Raw genomic sequence first — 19,364 nt, 5'->3', positions numbered from 1 at the left:
TGGATATATATTATGCAGTAAGGTAACAAGCAACACCTGTTGACATTTCCTCTTCTACAAAACCATGAAAGGTGCAGAAACCTTCTCCAGTTCTTATGCTGGCAACTCTGGAAATCTTCAGAACATCATTCTACATCACAATTATGAACCCCAGCATGAGTTTCGCATACATTTCAAAAGAGGAAGAAATGCCAACAAGACAGATTGATCTGTGCTTTGCTAGTATACCCTTTAGTAAGTCAACCTTCCTTACCCAATAGTATCAAGCACCAAAATCATACCAAGCTATGTAGTCACAGAGAATATTATCTCAATTTTCCTGAAATATCAAAATCTAATCATGTGGATCTTCCACAGCAAAGCCCACTAGGGATTTTGTAGCATTTTAAGGTCTAGTAGATTTCATGTGGAATCAATTTGCTTTGGGCAGCAAGTAGGCCAGTTGAAATCAAAGGACTAGTTAGTCCTAGCTAAAGTGGAAATTACATCAGTATTGACATATCATGTTTCCTTTCATTCAATTGGCTTGTTCTAGCTAGAACTAACAATTGGATTTGGGCCAGCAGGTTTAGCTAGCTATTTTCATGAAAGTCGGTAACTTCATAGTCACTTGAAGGGAATTAATGCATCTCCCCAACAATTTCCACAGGTAAAGGCTTAAGAAAGGGGAAAGTGTTATTCTACTGCTTTTCCTCTCCACTCATCCTCCCTTCTACCTGTGACTTTGGTATTAAGAAGTCTTTCTTACCCAGAGTGGGCAAAGAAGACAGCCTGGCAGGGAAACTCTGCAGTAGGTGTAAGAAGATAGGATACATAATTAACAATCCAACAGATAGGAAATACATAATTAATATAGTGTGTGTGTTTGTGTGTGTGTAAGCTCACTTTCCAGTAAATCTACATAAATAATCAGTAAACTGGTAGAATTTGAAGATATAGCCATGTTAGTCTGTAGAATCAGTATGTAGAAAGGTCTTGTAGCACCTTTGAGACTAACTGAAAGAAAAAAGTTGGCAGCATGAGTTTTCGTAGACTTCAGTCTTCTTCCTCTGATGCATTTAGCTTTGTAACACTAAACATGGTCTGTTTAGCATGAAGTTCATGTCAATTTCTCACATAATAAGAATAAAAATGCCTCATGCCATTTCCAACCATTACCACAGAATGATGGAAAGAAATAGAAGATATACTGGTCACCGATGAAAATAATAGTGTCAAAATGCCTTTGGCCTCTGATCAAATGTTGGCTCGGTTACACAAAGGGTCATTAGTCTTCTACCTTTTGATTTGTGTTTACATGTTAAACTAATTCATAGTTTAGCATTATTTGCAACAACCTCATGATCATGCTGTCTTTTTCCAACACAGCTGTAAGGAAGGACCTAGAAAAACTTGCTTTTGTTGTTTCCTGTTTTAGCAACCATAACTTATTTTGTCTATCCACAGAGTGAACTGTGGTTAATGTTATCCTCTACATTATCATTATATAAAGTATGTCTTCTACCAAACAACGAACTATTAAAATATGTCTTAGGTGTGACAGGTGATAGCAAACATAAAGAAAGAATATAACCTACCGGGCAATTCTTTATATTTTTACTCAAAAATAATCCCCTCTGGATTCTAGATAATCATAAAATAGCAGTACAAGATTGACTGGAGCAGGTACAAAGGCCAGCAACCTTGTAAATGAGAAAAACATTTTAGCATAGATAGAGGGGATAGGAAAAGAGAAAGGACTTAGATTTCTGAGTTTCCTCTATTTTCATATATCGTTAAAACTGATCTGGTCACCTCATCTCCACACCCACAAAGTTTTGCATTCCTATGGTATATAGTATCTGTTTTCACACAGGGATATTATATAGGTCTATCAAATGCATCTTAGGAAGTAGGATCCAATCTACGAAAGTTCACGGTACCAATTTCTGTCTTTAAGGTGCTGTACAGACTGGCACTTTGCGCCGGCCTGCACATGTACTATGGTTGCCTCGGGGCGTCCTTTCCAGATGCCCCGCAACCCTAGTACATTGTAATGGTGGCACTCTTTCTAGATGGGCACCGCCATTACAACGTCATGGCCACACTGCCTCCAAATGGGGCGGCACGGACGTGACGTCTTGGCGCCCTTTCAGCAGCGTCAGAAGGAGCTCCTTCGTTTGTTTGTGTCACTGGTGCAGCTTTTACACGGCTGTGCCAGTGACACAAAGGAGAAAGGGGCCGAGCGGCTCCTTTCTCTTGTTCCTCATCACTGTCGGGTTGTCCTTGGGTCATGAAGCCCCAAGGACACTCCTTTCCAGGCCGCAGGGAAGCAGCCTTTTGCTGCTTCCCCATGGCCTGGAAAAGCAGCGGATCGGGGTCTCAGGGCTGCTGCTGTGGCAGCTGAGGCCCCGATCCATTGGGGAAAGGGGCGGTTGCAGGCTGCCCCAAAGGGGCGGTCTGTACACCGCCTTAGTTAGTCTCAAAGGTGCTGCAAGATCTCTTTGCATACTTATTTCCCAAGCTAACATGGCTATGTCTTTGAACTCCTTCCTTTGGTTTAGTTTTCTTAAAAACAAACTCTAAAACATAGATAATACTAATCACAGTTCCCCAGTCCATCATAACAAGTAACAATGGTTGTTTCAGACAGGAAGTAAAAACTTCAGTCTCTTTGCAGAGATACCAGAGGAGGGAAGGAAAGGGGGAAAGTACACAAGCCCAAGGTTCATACATGTAACTGGTTTCTCTAGCAGCTGTTCCACCAAGGTGTAGAAGAGGCAGAGAAGGAAAGCATGACCACCAACAGACCTCCTGAAAAGAAAGCTCCTTCAGGTTTGCCCTCTCTCTGGTTGTCCTCCTGAAACCATTTCACCAGACTGCTGAACCTCATATAATGTTAAGAATTTGTGCCTAGTTTTCTTGTTTTTCTTTTCCTTTCCCATCCCATTTTCACTTTGCATTGTATCTGACAAAATCCCTGTTCTCAGACTTACAATTGAAAATTCATACGTAAAACACCTGAGAAGCTTTTCAGTTTTAAAAGCATGGTGTAAATGCTGTACAAAATACCATTTCACTATGGTTTGGTGTTGCACATAAATCAGCCCAGTCTACCGATGATCATTTTGGGCTACCTTTCACCTGAATTAATACAGGAACTATGGAATTATCAGACTGCTAAGGCGGTAGCAGAATACAGTGTTTGAGGTCATGTTATTGCCACATGCTCCTGATGTCCACTTGTAAGTCATTTGGAGCAGAGTATTCAGTAAAGTGGACCCAACAGTATGGAATGTGCTTTCCTCATGTTCCAACTCTCATTAGTATTGAACAAAGGCTGAAAAACATTAATCTGAGCAAACTCCATATTTAGCCCAAAGCAGCATCTATTTCTTAGACCTCAGCATATATTTGTGTTGTATTCTGTGTATTTTTGTATTGTATACATTTTACATAGACTCAGTATGGTGTAGTGGTTTGGGCATTGGACTGCATCTCTGGAGATCAGGGTTTGATTCCCTGCTCAGCCATGGAAATCCACTAGGTGACCTTGGGTGAGTCACATACTCTCAGCCCCATTAAACCTTGTGATGGATTCACCTTAGGGATATTATAAGTCAGAAATGACTTAAAGGCACAGAAGAATAAAGATTTTACATGTTACTGGTGTGCATTGCTTTGAAATTTTCAAATACAGGTGGTATATAAATATTTACAGATAAAAGAAATGTATAATAAATACTGCAGTTCCTGTGGTGTACCTGAATGAATACTTTCTCTCACCCTAAAATGCTCTCCCCATTTGCAATCCATCGCGTCCAAAGGCTTTCATATCAGGCATACAGCAAGTCTTCTCTAGGCTCTGTTTCTGACATTAAATTAACTATCCAGTATGCTGAACCTTATCCCCAAAGTAGCTTCAGCACTTTGGACAAGTCCTTTAAAGTCTGAAATAAAAGCCAGAATGGATTTGCCATATCCCTGACATGGAGCTACCATTAGACACTGCTTGTGATTCTTCTCCACTTGTCTATAACATCAGAGATTAGAATTGTTACTTTGTCTACAGATTACAGAATCCCACTGCCAGCAAGGCAATTGTGTTGTTCTCAATATATAGTACAAAAAAAAGTAGTTTCCAGGTGCACCATCATATTTAGCTTAACAAATATAGCTTGTCCCAGATTGGCAATGGTAAAGATGGAGAATTCATCTACCATCAAGCTGTTAGAGGCACAGCACAGAGAGGAAACATGAGGCTATATTATATTCACTGAAAGATCTGTGGGCTCAGCAGAACAATTCTAAATAGATTGTAACACTTCAAAGAGAAACCTGGAATTTGGTTTGGCAGTCATCCATAACTGGCTATTTGGCACTCCTTGTATTTCCAGCTTGCATATTTCTAGCAATAGTCAGCTAGTGTTACAATATTATTATTATGGCATGAGAACAGATCTGGAGAATATTGGCCTCAATATTACAGTAGAGGAACTGTGCTTTCTCACCTTGTAACTCCCCACCTCAATCTATAACAGCATCTCCAGATGCCAGCAAAACTAATTTTTGTGCTGGCTCAGGATGGTAAGAAATGTATTCCAACACGTCTGGAGAGTTCTGAGTTGGTTAATGTTAATTTAAAGCTTTAACAAAGGAGAAGAGAAGCTATGTCCCTCCAGTTGTGTTGACCGCAATTCCCTTTAGCCCAACCAAAATGACCAAGGATCAAGGATGATGGGAATTCGGGTCCATGGGGCTGATGGGGATTCTGAGCTAGAACTGAAATTACAGTCAAGAAAACCTCCAAGCTGCAGGCCAAATTCGTCCTGCTGAGGTGCCCCATCCAGTCTACAGTAATCTCAAACAAGCTCCTTTCAAGAAAGCAGTGAACTCTAAGATAGTGAACCCCATCCTAAAGGAAGGTATATCACCTTGGATAGTTTCTTTAAAGTTCAGGCTACAACCTGGAAAGGAAGACATGGGAACCACCAACTCATACTACCAATGCCCACCCTCTGATTTAGTGATGAGGATGTTTAATGTTTTGCATTCCATGACAACAATGATGCTGCCTTCCTTTCCTTTGAGTCCAGCACTTTCTCTGTCTCTCTGTACTTCTTTCTTTCTCCTATTGTATCTTCTTGCTCTGCTCTTCTCTCTGCCTCAGCTATTTGCTGTCCCACAGCTTCTGTCCTTTCAAAACACAACACCCCTTTCCACAACAACACAGAAAGGAATACCATACCCCAGAAGCCCACAAAAATTGCTCCTAAAGCCTGCTTTTCTGTTCTCTAGATGAAGGAAACATTAGAGCTGGGACGAAAAACTAATCTGTGGGTTTCTTTACAGGTAAAGTAAGCCTACTCTAGAAATAATACTTCACTTCCCTGGGAACAGAAAAGATTCCAGTGAAAGAAAGGCCATTCCTTACATTACACAAAAAATGAACACTGATATATTTTTCCCTTGTTGCTATTATGTCCCTTCAATTTGACTTTGACTTATGATGCGCTTTATTTGGTGAGGTTTGGCATTACCTTCCTTCTAGACTGAGAAATGTGACTTAGTCAGGTCACCCAGTGGGATTCTATGGCTGAGTGGAGATTTGAAACCTCTTGTCCACTTTTCCTAGTGCCACATTCAAACCACTGTATCATGCTGGCTCTTGTATGACATATCTCTATATATATCATCCTAGCATCAAAAAATCTGATAAGGATGTCATGATGTAGATATAACATTTTGACAGATGTGGTGAGTCTAACTAAAATATGAATTATGATTTAGAGTCAGTGTTAATTTTATTCTTCTTTCTGGGAAAATGGCTCATGGACATCCCTACAGCCAACACCTATTTTGTCAAGTCTCAAAAGCCATACAATACTATATGTACAATACTAGCCAAGATATTTTGGGCCCTGTTTAAAAAAAGTAAACAACAACCTGCTTGGTGCTACCAAAAAAAAAGGTAGCTTGAGCAGCTCCCATTTCCCCTCCCTCGCAAACACTTTGAATAGATGCTACTTTACAGCTAATTGAAAAAAGGATAAAGATTTGAGGTAGAGGGGATGGCAACAACAGGGGGGTCCCCAATGCTTTTACTGCTGTTAAGCAGGCCCTTTTCAGAGTGGGACAAAAGGACAGGCTTCCTGTCCCTTGCACTGCTTTTTCTCACATGTGGGGCCAATATAGGCAAAGGCAGCAAAGCAGAAACAGTTGCAAATGGGAGGAGGAAGACTATCACTCATTTTGCATATTTGATCCTCGCCTGGTGTTGAATGGAATGGGAAGTTGAACCATTGTTCACAGGGCTTCTCGTTCCACAGAGGTTGACAGAAGCTGCAGTTTACAGGGGGTTTCCCTCCCTCCCTTTCCTGTTGTTTGCTTATGGGGGGGGGGAGAGTGGGAGTGACAAAAGAAAGAAAAAAGAAGAGGAAGAAGAGGAGGGGAACACAGGGAGCCACCACTGGCCAGAGTGCAAGAACAGTCACCTTGTCTTCTATTATCATTAACCTTGCTAGAAAGAGGCAGCTGGCAGCTCTCTGCTGAAGCTTCTCTTTAGAATGTGAGCTGAGCAAGAGACACTGCAGACACATTTCCGGAAGGGTGTCTTGTTTGCTGCAAGTGTTATAAATATTGGATCCATACAGGGTGGGTGCCTGCCTGCAACATGAGATTCCAGCAGCTCCTTCTGACCTGGTTTCTACTCCTGGCTGGGGTGCTCCTGATCAATGGACAGAGGCCAGGTAAGGACTTGGACTTTGAAGATGTTCTCTCACTTGCTCTTTTGACACTGCTTCCTTATACTATGTATACATTTGTATATCTGTGTGCTTCTGTGGTAGCTATGTTTAGAGTCTCTTTCAAATATTATTAAAAGCCACAAGAACAGTGAATTAAAGGTGCTACATCTGCCTGCCACTTTTCGGATTAAGCTTTTTTTTCCTTCTCATTAGAGAATGGCTATTTAAGAATTAACTATCCCTGCAGCTCTGTCACTGTGTGGGTCTGTTTGTAAAGAATGAAACACTTTCTTTAAATGTTATATTTGCCTAGGTTGCTATTGATGTTTTAAAGCAAGCACAGAAATGTAAACTGAAGATTTTAGACCTATCAAACTCATGTGTATGACCATGAGCAAGCTAGAACAAGGCTTGTGTGATGCAGGTTGAACAAATACAAATATTTATATATGTGTGTGTATTGTATTTGTGCCTACAATACAGTTACTTTCCCATTTTTCATTAGAAATCATGTATGCTCCTTGATTAATATACCTTGCTTCAGTGCTTTTTAGGGTGGCTTTACTTAACTACCGTTTTCTTGGGTGGGGGGATTTTTAAGCATTCAACTTCATTTTCCTTTCCTGAGTCAGAAGTGCATTCTAGATATCTACAATTCTCAACAAATGTATCCCAGGATTTGAAAGTGCAAAGGGTGAAATTCTAACGCTTCTACCCTCTAAAAGCACAAGATACTTGCAGAATAGCTGTCCCTCTAGGATATCTTTCAATAAAGAGATTCACCTTTCTGATTAAAATTGACATCCCCAGACCACTAACTCTGCCACAGTTTCACTAAGTTTACTGATATAACTCTGGATCAAATAGCTTGAAGTGGATTTCAGCCTTTGGCAAAACCCAAGCATTTCCTGAGCAGCAGCTGATGGTAATATACCTTTCAAGTCCTCTTGACAAAAATAGCATTAAAAAAACACACAATTAGCTATAATGTCAGCCTGCCTTTTCTTGCACTAATAAATCCGTATAACGACAGCTGAAGGGGACGCACTTTATCTATGGGGAAAACGGGATATCAGAATGGATACACATGGACTTAGTATTTATCCTGAAAGATCTTGAAGATCATATCCTGCAAACCCTGCTCTCCAGCGTATGGGGGGAGGAGCATCTGTTCATGCTCCCTTTGTAGACATTTAGTCAAGATCCCAAGAGCTCTGATGGACAATGGGGGGAAAGGACATTAGGTATAGAAGCTGATGTGGGGCTTGGGTCAAATTGCTCCTAGGCTTGCTTCAACAATTTTATGCCTGAAAGATTGCAGAAGAGTCACTCAGGATCAAAGTAACTGTCTATCCATCCTACTATTCCCAACAGTAGGTCTAGCCACCCTAAAAAGCACTAAAATATTATTTCTTTTGGATTTGAGGAATCCAAAATCCTCTTAGCTCTGCAACTTTATTGGGAAACAGAGGGGCACCAGTTTGCAAGGGCCATCCTGTGTGCCTCAGAGCTGAGCTTGGATGGAAGTACTCCCCACATCAAAACTCACTCTGCCCCACACCTTTCCAGCATCTAAAGGATTACAAATGCCCCACCATTACTTAGAATTTACAGATCATTTCCTTCCCTAAGTGTCCAAACACACAGCACATATGCCAGAGCAAAGAACCTTTGGCCCTGCAGTTCTATAGAACTGCAGCTGTACAATCACTTCCCAAAGGACATGCTAGGTGAGTCTGATGGGAGGTGCAGGTGAAAAAACCTGGACATAAAGCTTCACCACCATTTTACTACAGTGAGCCCTTGGTATGCACTGGGGTTTGTTTCCTAGACCCCCTGTGGATACCAATATCCCTGGATCTTCAAGTACCTTTAAATACAATTATATTAAATGGCAAAATCATTGTTACCTTTTTTGGATTTTTAAAAATATTTCCAAGCCATGGATGCTTGAACCAGTGGATCCGTAGGATATGGAGGGCCAACTATATTATTATTCCAGAGATGGAGTTGGTGGCAAGGAGAATCTTGCCTGCCCGCCTACTGAGTTTCTGAAAAATGAGATTGGAACCAGTTTAGGATGTAGTGACCCTGCTCTTCAGTTAAACAAGGAAGGTTAAGAGCATCAGATTGCCTTTTTGGACAAGCTTGGCTCATCTTTTTCAGGGAACTCCCTTTATAAAATTAGCAATTGCTATCTTTTATGACTCTGATCAACACCAAACAGTCATACACTGGGTACAAATGCATTTGCTCTTTTGTTTTCAACCACTGTTGTGCTTGGCTAGGTTTTGGTGGGAGCCCAGCCCTTTTATTCCATTGTGCACATTTGAAGGGTTTGCTCCCACATTTCCCACTCATTTCAAAGAAACTACCTCCTTACACAGTATGTACTGCAAGATATAATCAGAACAGAAATTGCAACTGATGCAAAGAAAGATTGATAGCATTAGGATTTTCTTAATGGCTTCTTCCATCCAGCTGTTTGATTTAATGTATTCAACACCATCCAATACAATCCGGCCATATAGAGAAATAGAGAGATAGTGGCAGATAGATATTCACACATATGGTCAGTCCTCCATATCCCATGGATTCAAAAAACCATGACTCGAATATATATATATTTTTAAATCCAAAAAGCAGATCTTGATTTTGCCATTATATATAAGGGACACCATTTTATTCTAGCACTGCATATAATGGGACTTTAGCATCCATGGATTTGGAATCAAACCAACCAAGGGCCTGCTACATTTTTTAGCAACATGTATAAGGGCACTCAGAAATAAGCCTAGTTGTATTCATGGGTCTAACCCTCCAATACCTTTAAGACTATAAGCTTTAAGAAGTACTGCTATATCTATTGGCCTGGGAGCAAACTGCACTGAACACAATAGAACTTTACCTCAGGCGAGTATAGGGTTGCAGCCTTACAGAGAAATTCTGCACATGGTTACTCAGAAGTAAATTCCATCAGGTGGACTGACTTCTAAGTAGATCTGCTTAGGATTGCACTATTTTGAATGGATCATTTGTGTTGAATATAGGCAACAGAAGGCTTTGCAGTTCATTCTAATCTAGCAAATGGTTATTATTCTATAGATTATTATGTAACACCAGTGTTATAATTAATTATTACATTGCTTCTGGAAGAAGGCAGCTTTGCTTCTAGAAAGCCTCTGATGTATGTTTTTAGAAAATGTATTGGTTAGTATAAAAATGAATGTATTAACTTAATAGGATTTCTGTCTGTATAACTGCTAGTAAGGGAAATGAGATCTTGTAGCAAGCAGACTTTATCAAATACAGTACATTGGACACCAAGCAGCAACTGGCCCTGGTTTACCTGTGATTCATTTTGATCTCTTGCTCTTTCAACGTTCTCTCTCCTGCCTTCCAGCTAACCTGGCCTCAAGACGAAAACTGCACAGACATCTCTGTTCCCACAGGAGATGCATGCCTCTTCATTCCCGAGTGCCCTTCCCCTGAGGTACCAGAAATTCTACAGTGCCCGAGATAAATTTAGGCAAGGGGTTGGTCCTGAATGTTTGGTAATAAAATCTGGCGCCAGCAAGACACAACTGTCCCATGGAGCTTTGCTTGGGAACTCAATGCAGCTAACTGAATGGATTCTCCAAAATATACCCACATTTAAATTATGCTTTGATTTCCAGTTTAGGGGACATTGGTTTATTTTATTTTATTTTTATAAATTGCTAACCTCAACCACAAACAATTTCCTTTGGCAACCATTCTTTGTGATTTTATTTGCTCTGAAAATAGAGCAAGGAGGAGGGAGCGACAGGAGGGGGGAATGAACTCAAGGGGAAGGCAGCACAATAAAAGTACTTGTTTTATGTGAACTCCAGGGCATGGTTCCAAACGAGTGAGTAGCACTGGGCTCTCTGTCAATTATTTTACCCTCTGAAGCTGCACAGAGAATGAGACTTATTTGACATCCTGCTGCAGTTTTCTACAAGCCAGTGGCCAATGTTTCCGCCTGCCTCTCATAGGAAGCAGCAACTATTTCATCACACTGAGATCTAAACTGGGCCTCCCTCAGGTAGAAGCCTTCCCATCCAAATGTCTCTGTTAAAATCAGATGGATAAAGCCTATGACAAGAAGCATGTGGGGGCTGCTCAGAAAAGCTGATGCCCTCTCGTTGTGTTGGATTACAACTTCTAAACATCCCAAACCAATAATGTTGAAGAACATCAGCATGGCAAAGGTTGAAACAGAGCCCTTTCATATTACTTAATTGTAGTACTGTGAACTTACTTTAAACAGCCATGACTGCATCTTATGGAATGCTGGGGTTTGTAGTTTGCTGGGGCACTGGATTTGTTTGGCTTAGAATTTTAAATGCCCTTCCCTCGGCTGCAAAGTCCAGGATTCCATAGAATGTTGCCATGACATTAAAAGTAGACTCATAGCATTACAACTGTATGTTATTATTATTTTTATTTTAAGTATTTCTGTATCGCTTCCTTGCCCAGAACCGCTCCCCTGAGGTGATGAACAAATAAAAACCAATTACTGTAAAACAATACAAAGATAACAATATTTAAAAAAACACTTTAAAATAGTTTTTAAAATTTCGTAAAAGCAGTCAAAAAGCAAAAAGTAGAATCCAGTTTTGAAATAGCTAGTAAGGGCCTATAGGATGACACATTTGTCATGGGAAGAACATCTTGTCCCTAGTTTTAATCTCAACTTCAAATGAGCTGGCCTAGGTTTGCTGCTGCTGCTGCTACTGCTGCTGCTGTTGTTGTTGTGTGTCTTCAAGTTGTTTCCAACTCATGGTGACCCTAGGGCGAATCTATCATGTGGTTTTCTGGGGCTGAGAGTGTGTGACTCATCCAAGGTCAATCAGTGGGTTTCCATGGCTAAGCAGGGATTCAAACTCAGGCTTCCAGAGTCATAGCCCACCACTCAAATCACTACACCACCCATATTTTGAGGATAGGGCCCATATATTATTTAGGTCCTTTAAATTTGGACTAAAACTCAGAACAGATTCACATTCCCATTGAAATTGAAGCCATCTGTTGCCAATGTACAGCATTCCACTCAAAAGAGTCACAAGCAGACTGTGGTACTGAAAGCTCATATATTTTAGGTTGCTATAAAAAACAGAGGTAGCTGCACTGGCCAAAATCCACTAGTAATACCTTTGTTGGGCTAATAAATCAAAAGAAGACAAAAAGTGTGTGCCATCTCTCTAGACTTCTTCATCAGGTAAAACATGAAAAATTAAGTATGAGTGAGCAGGAAAGACTACATTTGTGCATTTTCCCCTTTCTGAAACTTACATTTCAGAGCCTGCATGGTGCAGTGGTTTGAACATTGGACACAGACCCTGGGAGGCCAGGATTCAAATCTCTGCTCAGCCACAAAAATGCATTGGGTGCCTTTGGCTTTAGAGGAATGCAATGACAAGCCACTTCTGAATAACTCTTATCAAGAAAAGCCTGTGATAGGTCACCATAAGTCATAATCACCTTGAAGGCAAATAACAGCAAAAATGACTGTAGGGTGAATAACAAAATATGCAAAATATTAGTGCTCTATAGCTGCTGGAACACAACTCCCATTATCCCTAACCAGAATCATCCATGGTGAGGGATACTGTGCAGTTCAACATCCTCTGAAGAGTAACATGATTCCCAGCTAGGGTCTGTTGTCTATGATAGCAACATGGCAGCTATATGTGGAAATTTGGCAGCCCTTTAGATGTTGTTGGACTGTGACTCTCAGCAGTCCTAGCCAGGACAGCCAACGATGAAGGATGTTGGGGGCTGCAGTCAAACAACATATAAGGGCTAATACAATTCCCACTCCTCCCTGAGATATTTTAGGAACTTACAGGTAAAACGTTTATATATACCAAGAGAAGACTGAAAATGGATGCTAAGGTCCTTTGTGGGAAAGCCTACCATTTGTAGATGAATAAAACATGTAGCTGATAGCTTTGAATCTGGCAACATCCTCTGTTATATGTGGATAATGGCACAGACTTCAATTGTGATAACTAAAGAGTGACAGATGTTATAGTTTCAATTCTCCTTAGAGAGTCATCTCCTTAGAAAGAGTAAAACTAATCAAAAGTGAGTGCCTTTAAGAAACAACAGTTCTCCTTCAAGGACAGTTTTACCTTTTCTAAACAAGTGGATTAAATAAGAACTGAGTACAAAATTTCTGCCAGTGCCCTGACTCTTTTTTTTTTTATCATTCTGTCTATGCAGAAGCTGAGAGAAAATGACATTCTTGCAGCAAGCGGATGTGTTATTTTACAGGTCTGGGAAATGTATGACCCTCCAGAGTTTACTGGGTTGTAACTCCCAGCATTTCTCAGTATTGGCTGTCATTGTTCAACACAGAATCATAGGACTTTATCACACAGGGAAAATCAGGGGTTTAAACTGTCATTATCCCTTGAAAATCACATGATGTTCCAATTAAAGAGGTCTTATCCCAGCAACAACTAGGAAATCCTGTGAATGATTTGTTGCTGGTTATTACCTGGTTATTGCTGGGATAGATCATGATGTGTGTGAAAATCTTCATTGCGATCATGCAATTTTCATGGGATAATGACAGTTTAAATCTCCGATTTTCCCCCATAGAATTGGAAGAGACTACAATTGCTATCCAGTCAAACCGCCTGCATAATCAAAGCACTCCCAGCATGTGGCCATCCAGACTCTGTTTAAAAACCTCCAAAGAAGGAGACTCCACCACTCTCTAAGGCAGTGTAAGAGCTGTTCAACAGCTCTTACCATCAGGAATTTCTTTCTAAAGTTGGGTGGAATTTCTTTTCCAATAGCTTGAATCCTTTGCTATGTGACCTAGTCTCTAGAGCAGCAGTAAACAAGCTTGTTCTATCCCCAATATGACACCATCCCCAATGGGACATCCCTTCGAATATTTGAACATGGTTATCATGTCTCTTCTTAACCTTCTCTTCCCCAGGCTAAACAAACTCAGCTACCTAAGCTGCTCCTCATAGGGCATGGTTTCCAGAATTTTCACCATTTTGGTCACCCTCCTCTGGACACACTCTAACTGTACACAATATTCCAGATGAGGTCTGAGCAAAGGAGAATAGTGGCACTATTACTTCCTTCAGTCTAGACACTACACTCCTATTGATGTAGCCTAGGATCATATTGGCTTTTTTAGCTGCTGCATTCAGCTGCTGCAGTATACACACACGATGAGAGTTGTAATCCTACAACCCGTGGAGGGCTCAGCTTTGTCAAAGTCTGGCATGCTACGACAAGTATCTAATATACCATTGATACCAGGAAAAAGCCCTAAATACCCTGAAGGCTTTACTTAGTTGGGGATCACCAAGGAATACCAGATTTTGCAGGCTGTATTTCAGAGGAAGGCAATGGCAAACCAACTCTGAATATCCATTGCTTAAGAAAACCTTAGGAAATTCAACGGTTCACCATAAGTCAACTTGTAGACATAAATATATACACAAAGTGATACCAAGTGGTAGCCATTCTTCTTCGTTGCTGTTGTGTATGATCAGGTTGACTTGTGACAACTTATGACTTGGGGATTTTGGTCCAAATTTTAAATTTTTAGTCCAAGTCCAAACTGACTATGCCAGCTTTAGGGAGTCATAATCCATAACAGTAACTTTTTCAAACTCTGCTTTTTAAAAAACTAGGTTTGTTAGGTTTTTCATAAACATGAAGCCTGACCATCCCTGCAATTGGTCAGAAATTGGTGTAGAAATTCAGTGATTCAGAGGCAAGCACATTTATTACCTCCAGAATGCCCTCTGAGGAGCTACATCTGGGAAACCCTACATGTGTTAGGCTATAAATAGCATATCTCTTTAAAAGCCTTGCCAGCAGCTTCATAATGACTTTTCCAAAAGAAAAGCATAATTGTTAGGGATTGTACCTAACAGCATTAAACACTATATATATTTAGAGTATATGTATGCTCAAGATCTACTGGCCAAATGAATAGCATCAAGTCCTCCAGCAAATATGAACTTATGAGCACAGTGGAATTGTGAATTTGGAGGAAGGCAAATGATTCTGTCACTCCTTCCTCTTTCTTCATTTCCATTATTGCATAACTGTGCATAGACAATCTCTAATGTACCCTGAAATATAGTGTGTTTAAGTTACTACTGTAGAGCCTAGGTGATAAATATGCACTTAGGCAGCCCCCCTTCTCCTTTTACACGATATCTCTTTGCAAGACTAAAAGCTATTTTGTAGTTAGTTTCGTTTGGGGAATTGCTTGCTCGTAACAAAATGACATGAATGGAAACACATGCTCTTTACTATAACCTGGCTGAGAGAAATCATCTTGAACAGCAGAATGGTTTTTGAGACAAGCCCAGAAAGGGTTGCATTGGGCTTCAGATATTTAGACATGCCTGTAAAGATTTCCTAGTGAATTGCTTCACATAGTGATTTGGATCTGGTAAGCAATAGTATGTGGGTTAGTAAAGAGGGTGCCAAGTGGAGTAGTGATTTCAGCATCAGACTATGCTTCTGAAGTCCAGGGTTTGAATCCCTGCTCAACCATGGAAATCCACTGGGTGACTTTGGACAAGTCACATAGTCTCAGCCCCAGAAAACCCTGTGATAGGATCACCTTAGGGTCACCATGAATCAGAAACTACTTGAAGATACACAGCAACAAAGAATGTGACTCATATATTTTATTGTTTGTATGTAAAGCGCTGTACAAGTCTACAGCGCTATATAAATAAAGCATAATAATAATAATAATAATAATAATAATAATAATAATAATAATAATGATGATGATGATGATGATGTATGGAGTCCATACATTTTTTTTCAAGCTGACCATATTCTGGACTATGAATATTCATAAGCAAGAAGCATTTATAGATCCTTTATCAGCTTTCTCCCAGATATGCTGGCTAGAGATATTGGGAGTTGTGGGCCAACATATCTAGAAGGTGCTGAACTGGTGAAGGTATATCTTAGTTCTGCCCATAGTTCTTAATTGGTTAGTAGGGCATCAGTGTGCTGAACCTATAGGGCTCAGCCCCTTGAATAGCAACTTCAAAGTTCATACTAAGATGTAGATTGGCTTCCTTGCCTCACTGGCCCACTCATTCACTACTGGTATGTTTCAGCCCATCTTCAGTGTATCTCAGGACAAACCCTTGGATGAGCTTGGAAAGGTTCCTTTTTTGGGCTGCAAGTCCCACAAACCCCCAGCCATTTTGTCTGGAAGAATCTAGGAGCTGTACTACTGAAAATGAACTTTCCCAGGCTCAGTATGAAATGTGGTTGTGTGTAGTCCCAAGGCCTACCATGTATACTCAGTTCAGCACAGTACATATTATTTCATTTCTGGTAAGAACAGATTAACCTTAGGGCTGTTCTCAAACTAACGTGAAACATTAGTCCCAGCTAGAGTAGCTACACTGAATCAACAGTAACTTGGTAAGTCAACAGATGTGTAAGCTCCATTGGTTTAGTGGATCTAGTTTAGTCAGGGCTAACTCAGGATTCAGGCCTATGTATGCAATATTCCTTTTTTATTGACAAGAAAAACTTTTGTTAATAACAGGAACTGAGCCAGATGTTAGTTTAAATAGAAAGCTTGGCAGAAGACTCTAAATAAATCCCATTCCCACATTCATAGTAAGCTTTCCACCTGCCTAAGAAACAAAGCCCACTGAGCATCCCACCGTTTGCTTGTTTGCTCACGTATTACCCTCTCAAGGGTCTCAGTCGAGCACAGCCAGACTTTTAGTCTCCTCATATGCATCTACAAGCCACAGATGTTGTTTGAATAGTGTACCTATTTAACTGGTTTCTAAACAAAATGGGGGAAGGGTAGTTGGGGAAATGTATTCTGTTTGTCCCTGATCCAAATCAATGACTGCAAGCAAGCCTTTCCATGCTGCATTTAAAAGGCCTTTCTGGTGCACCAGATGTGAGCAGAACTGAATGACTTAAAAAGTCTTAAAAACAGGCCAAGCTATACAAAGCAGGGCTGGCATGAGGGGAGCAACTCAGGAAGATAAATGAATATAAGTAACTTCCTCAGATAACAGGAACATTTTCACTATTCTATTTTAAAGTGCCTTGCCATCAGACAGATGCCATTATCCTAATGATGCAAAGGTAATTGTAACCCTGCCCTACCATGGCCAGAAAGTCAATTGCTCCTGTTTAAGACTTTGTATGAAGTTTAATTGTTCCCAAACATCAGTTCTTACTGCAAATGTGTGGTAACAGGGGCATTGCCCCCATCATAAATAAGAATTCTGCCCTCCAATCAATTTTTTCATTCAGTCCTCATGTTTCTAAGTATTGCTGTGACTTAAAACTTCAGTTCAGAAGTTATCAATGCAGAGGAGTGTGCATGAGCATGCATATATGCCTTCAAGTCTGTTTTCTTAGACAAGGAATCCTCAGAGGGTGTTTTGCCAGTTCCTTCCTCTGAAATGTAGCCCACAGCACCTGGCATTCATTGGCAGTCTCCCATCCAAGTATTAACCAGGTCTGACCCTGCTTAGCTTCCAAACTTACTCAACTCAATCTTCAAATGGGAGAGGCGGAATACAAATAAATATTATTATTATTATTATTATTATTATTATTATTATTATTATTATTATTATTAGATCAGATAGGATCCGATACCTTCAGGTTATTTAGTTGTACTGAAATACATGTATATCTTCATTGGCAAAGTAGATGCATTGCTGGGGCATGATTTCTTTAACAGATCCTTTGGAAAGATTGGGGATAGAGGAGATTGTAGATATATTTCTAAAGTGGGAGACATGATAAAACTGTTTGAATATATAGCCCTAAGCAGATACCCCTAAACTGTTCTAGCTAAGACTTTTATTCATTACAAATTATACACACACACATACACAAACATACTTTTATAGATTCCTACACCACACCCACATCCACAAATAGGTTCCTACATCACATACACAAAAGCAGTTGAACATGCTTCAGCAAACTTTTGTTTCAAAACTAACAGTATGTACATGTCAAACAAAACAACAAAATCATGGAAGCCTTGCGTAAATACAAATAATTTAACCTAGATTTTCTAGAGGATACTTGAAACCTTCTTCCCAATTTTATCAAGGGAAGATTTTTTGTTTGTTTGTTTCACCACCATCTGCTTTTCTTATGATCTCCATTTTTGGGGGCCAAGCTTACCCTCTTATCCTTTTTAAATATACTGGTGAAAGCTAGTGAGGCAGGGTTATCTGGTCTTTCCTTTTTCTATTTGGTTCAAGTAAGCAATTCTAGAGACAGCTGAAGCTTGCCATGTCTGATGTAGGCAAGCACACACAGCTACAGTAGGATCAGCAACAGAAGAATCTTTGCTCTTTCTCAGCTCAGTCTTTATTGCATTGTTTACTGCAAACACACTGTGGTAAACAGACCCCCAAAATCTGTGTATCTCCAGCTCTCCATCACCATCCACCCAGATTGCTAAAAAAATAAAACAAAAACCTTCCAGCTAAAAAAAGATGAGTTAAAAAGGGGGACTGGGAGGCATGAAAACACTTTGAAAAAAGAGCTTCAATATCAGAGGCTTTATTAACTTAGGTATGCCTATTAACTGAAGCATCCAAAGAAAAGGGGTGTCCAAAGAGATGAGGGCAGACAGCCAATGCCTTCATTCCTCCCTGCAGCAAATTTCCTACCTCTTTCAAACATACAATGTTATACGTACCAAAACATTGCATATGCCTTCTACACTGACTGTGAATTTTCTGTGGCTACTTAGCCTGTCTAGACCATACAGAACTGGGTTTATTGGGGAGGATTACTCTGTTTGAATATTTTTCTTTAACTTCTGCAAACCTTGGGGTTTCCTCAAGCTTGTTAATACCACTGTCTTTTTTTTTCTTGAGGCACCATTTCGGCTACACCAGCATTCACCAGTCAAGTTCACAATTTAAGAGACTGATTGACTTATGTGTTTTTAATGTTGACAATCTTAGTATAATGGTTTTTTAAAAAAATATTTTTCATTTTTCTCCCAAAATACAGTTTTTAACAGATACTGGAAGGAGAAATGCAGGGAAGTCCACATGACAAAATTTGAGGGCACTGTTGGAATCTACGCAGGGGGCCCATGAACTATCCTCAGAAACCTTATTAGCAGCCTTCTGGAACAAGCTTTGCCAGTGTTTTGGGTATGTCTAAGCAGGAAGAAAACAACAGGAAGTGAAGTGCTCCCATCTGAGAACTCTGGAGAAGCATCCATGCAATATGATATGCTATTCTTCTCTGCACGTCAGCTCAGCACTAAAATAGCTAGAAATCACAAACTTTATATTAGAACCATTACAGTGTCAATTTAAAGAACTACTGGCGTAATATAAGTCTTCATTAACTATACACGTTTTTAACACACACATCAGATTGAATATATGAGAATGAAGCAATTGTTTCATAAACAATATGATCACATAGTATTTATATAAAACTGCATATTGGATGTTGAAATCTACAGTTACTCAGTTTTCCCATTGTTTCATGACTAGGATGGTCTCTGTTGACATCATTAGATGTGCACTTGCTATCTAGGTGAAAATTCAGACACTAAGGGCCTAAACAGACCAGCAAAAAATG

The 19,364-nt window shown here is 40.0% G+C and overlaps 2 protein-coding genes across 3 annotated transcripts in view; one reads left to right on the top strand and one right to left on the bottom strand.

Moving 5' to 3' along the window:
- TMEM192 (transmembrane protein 192) overlaps window positions 1-19,364 on the bottom strand; it is a 147,974-nt gene that overhangs the window by 105,818 nt on the left and 22,792 nt on the right. The window lies entirely within an intron of this gene.
- On the top strand, window positions 6,312-19,182 carry LOC149312864 (apelin receptor early endogenous ligand-like). Of its 2 annotated transcripts, XM_089527009.1 has the most exons (3): window positions 6,312-6,728; window positions 10,129-10,218; window positions 18,780-19,182. In XM_089527009.1, the coding sequence occupies exons 1-2, from the start codon at window positions 6,653-6,655 to the stop codon at window positions 10,215-10,217; spliced, it is 165 nt and encodes a 54-aa protein (XP_089383135.1). In that variant the 5' UTR covers window positions 6,312-6,652; the 3' UTR covers window position 10,218; window positions 18,780-19,182. The 2 variants fall into 2 exon arrangements, with proteins under 2 accessions (XP_089383135.1, XP_089383137.1); XM_089527011.1 differs by lacking the exon at window positions 18,780-19,182 and having other exon boundaries at window positions 10,129-10,238.

Source organism: Sceloporus occidentalis, unplaced genomic scaffold (assembly GCF_023333645.1).
Source record: "Sceloporus occidentalis isolate IW3139 unplaced genomic scaffold, rSceOcc1.0.p SCAF_5, whole genome shotgun sequence".
In the NCBI taxonomy this organism is placed as follows: domain Eukaryota; kingdom Metazoa; phylum Chordata; class Lepidosauria; order Squamata; family Phrynosomatidae; genus Sceloporus; species Sceloporus occidentalis.
Note: the sequence above shows the minus strand (reverse complement) of the source record. Positions and strands in the feature narration are given on the sequence as shown.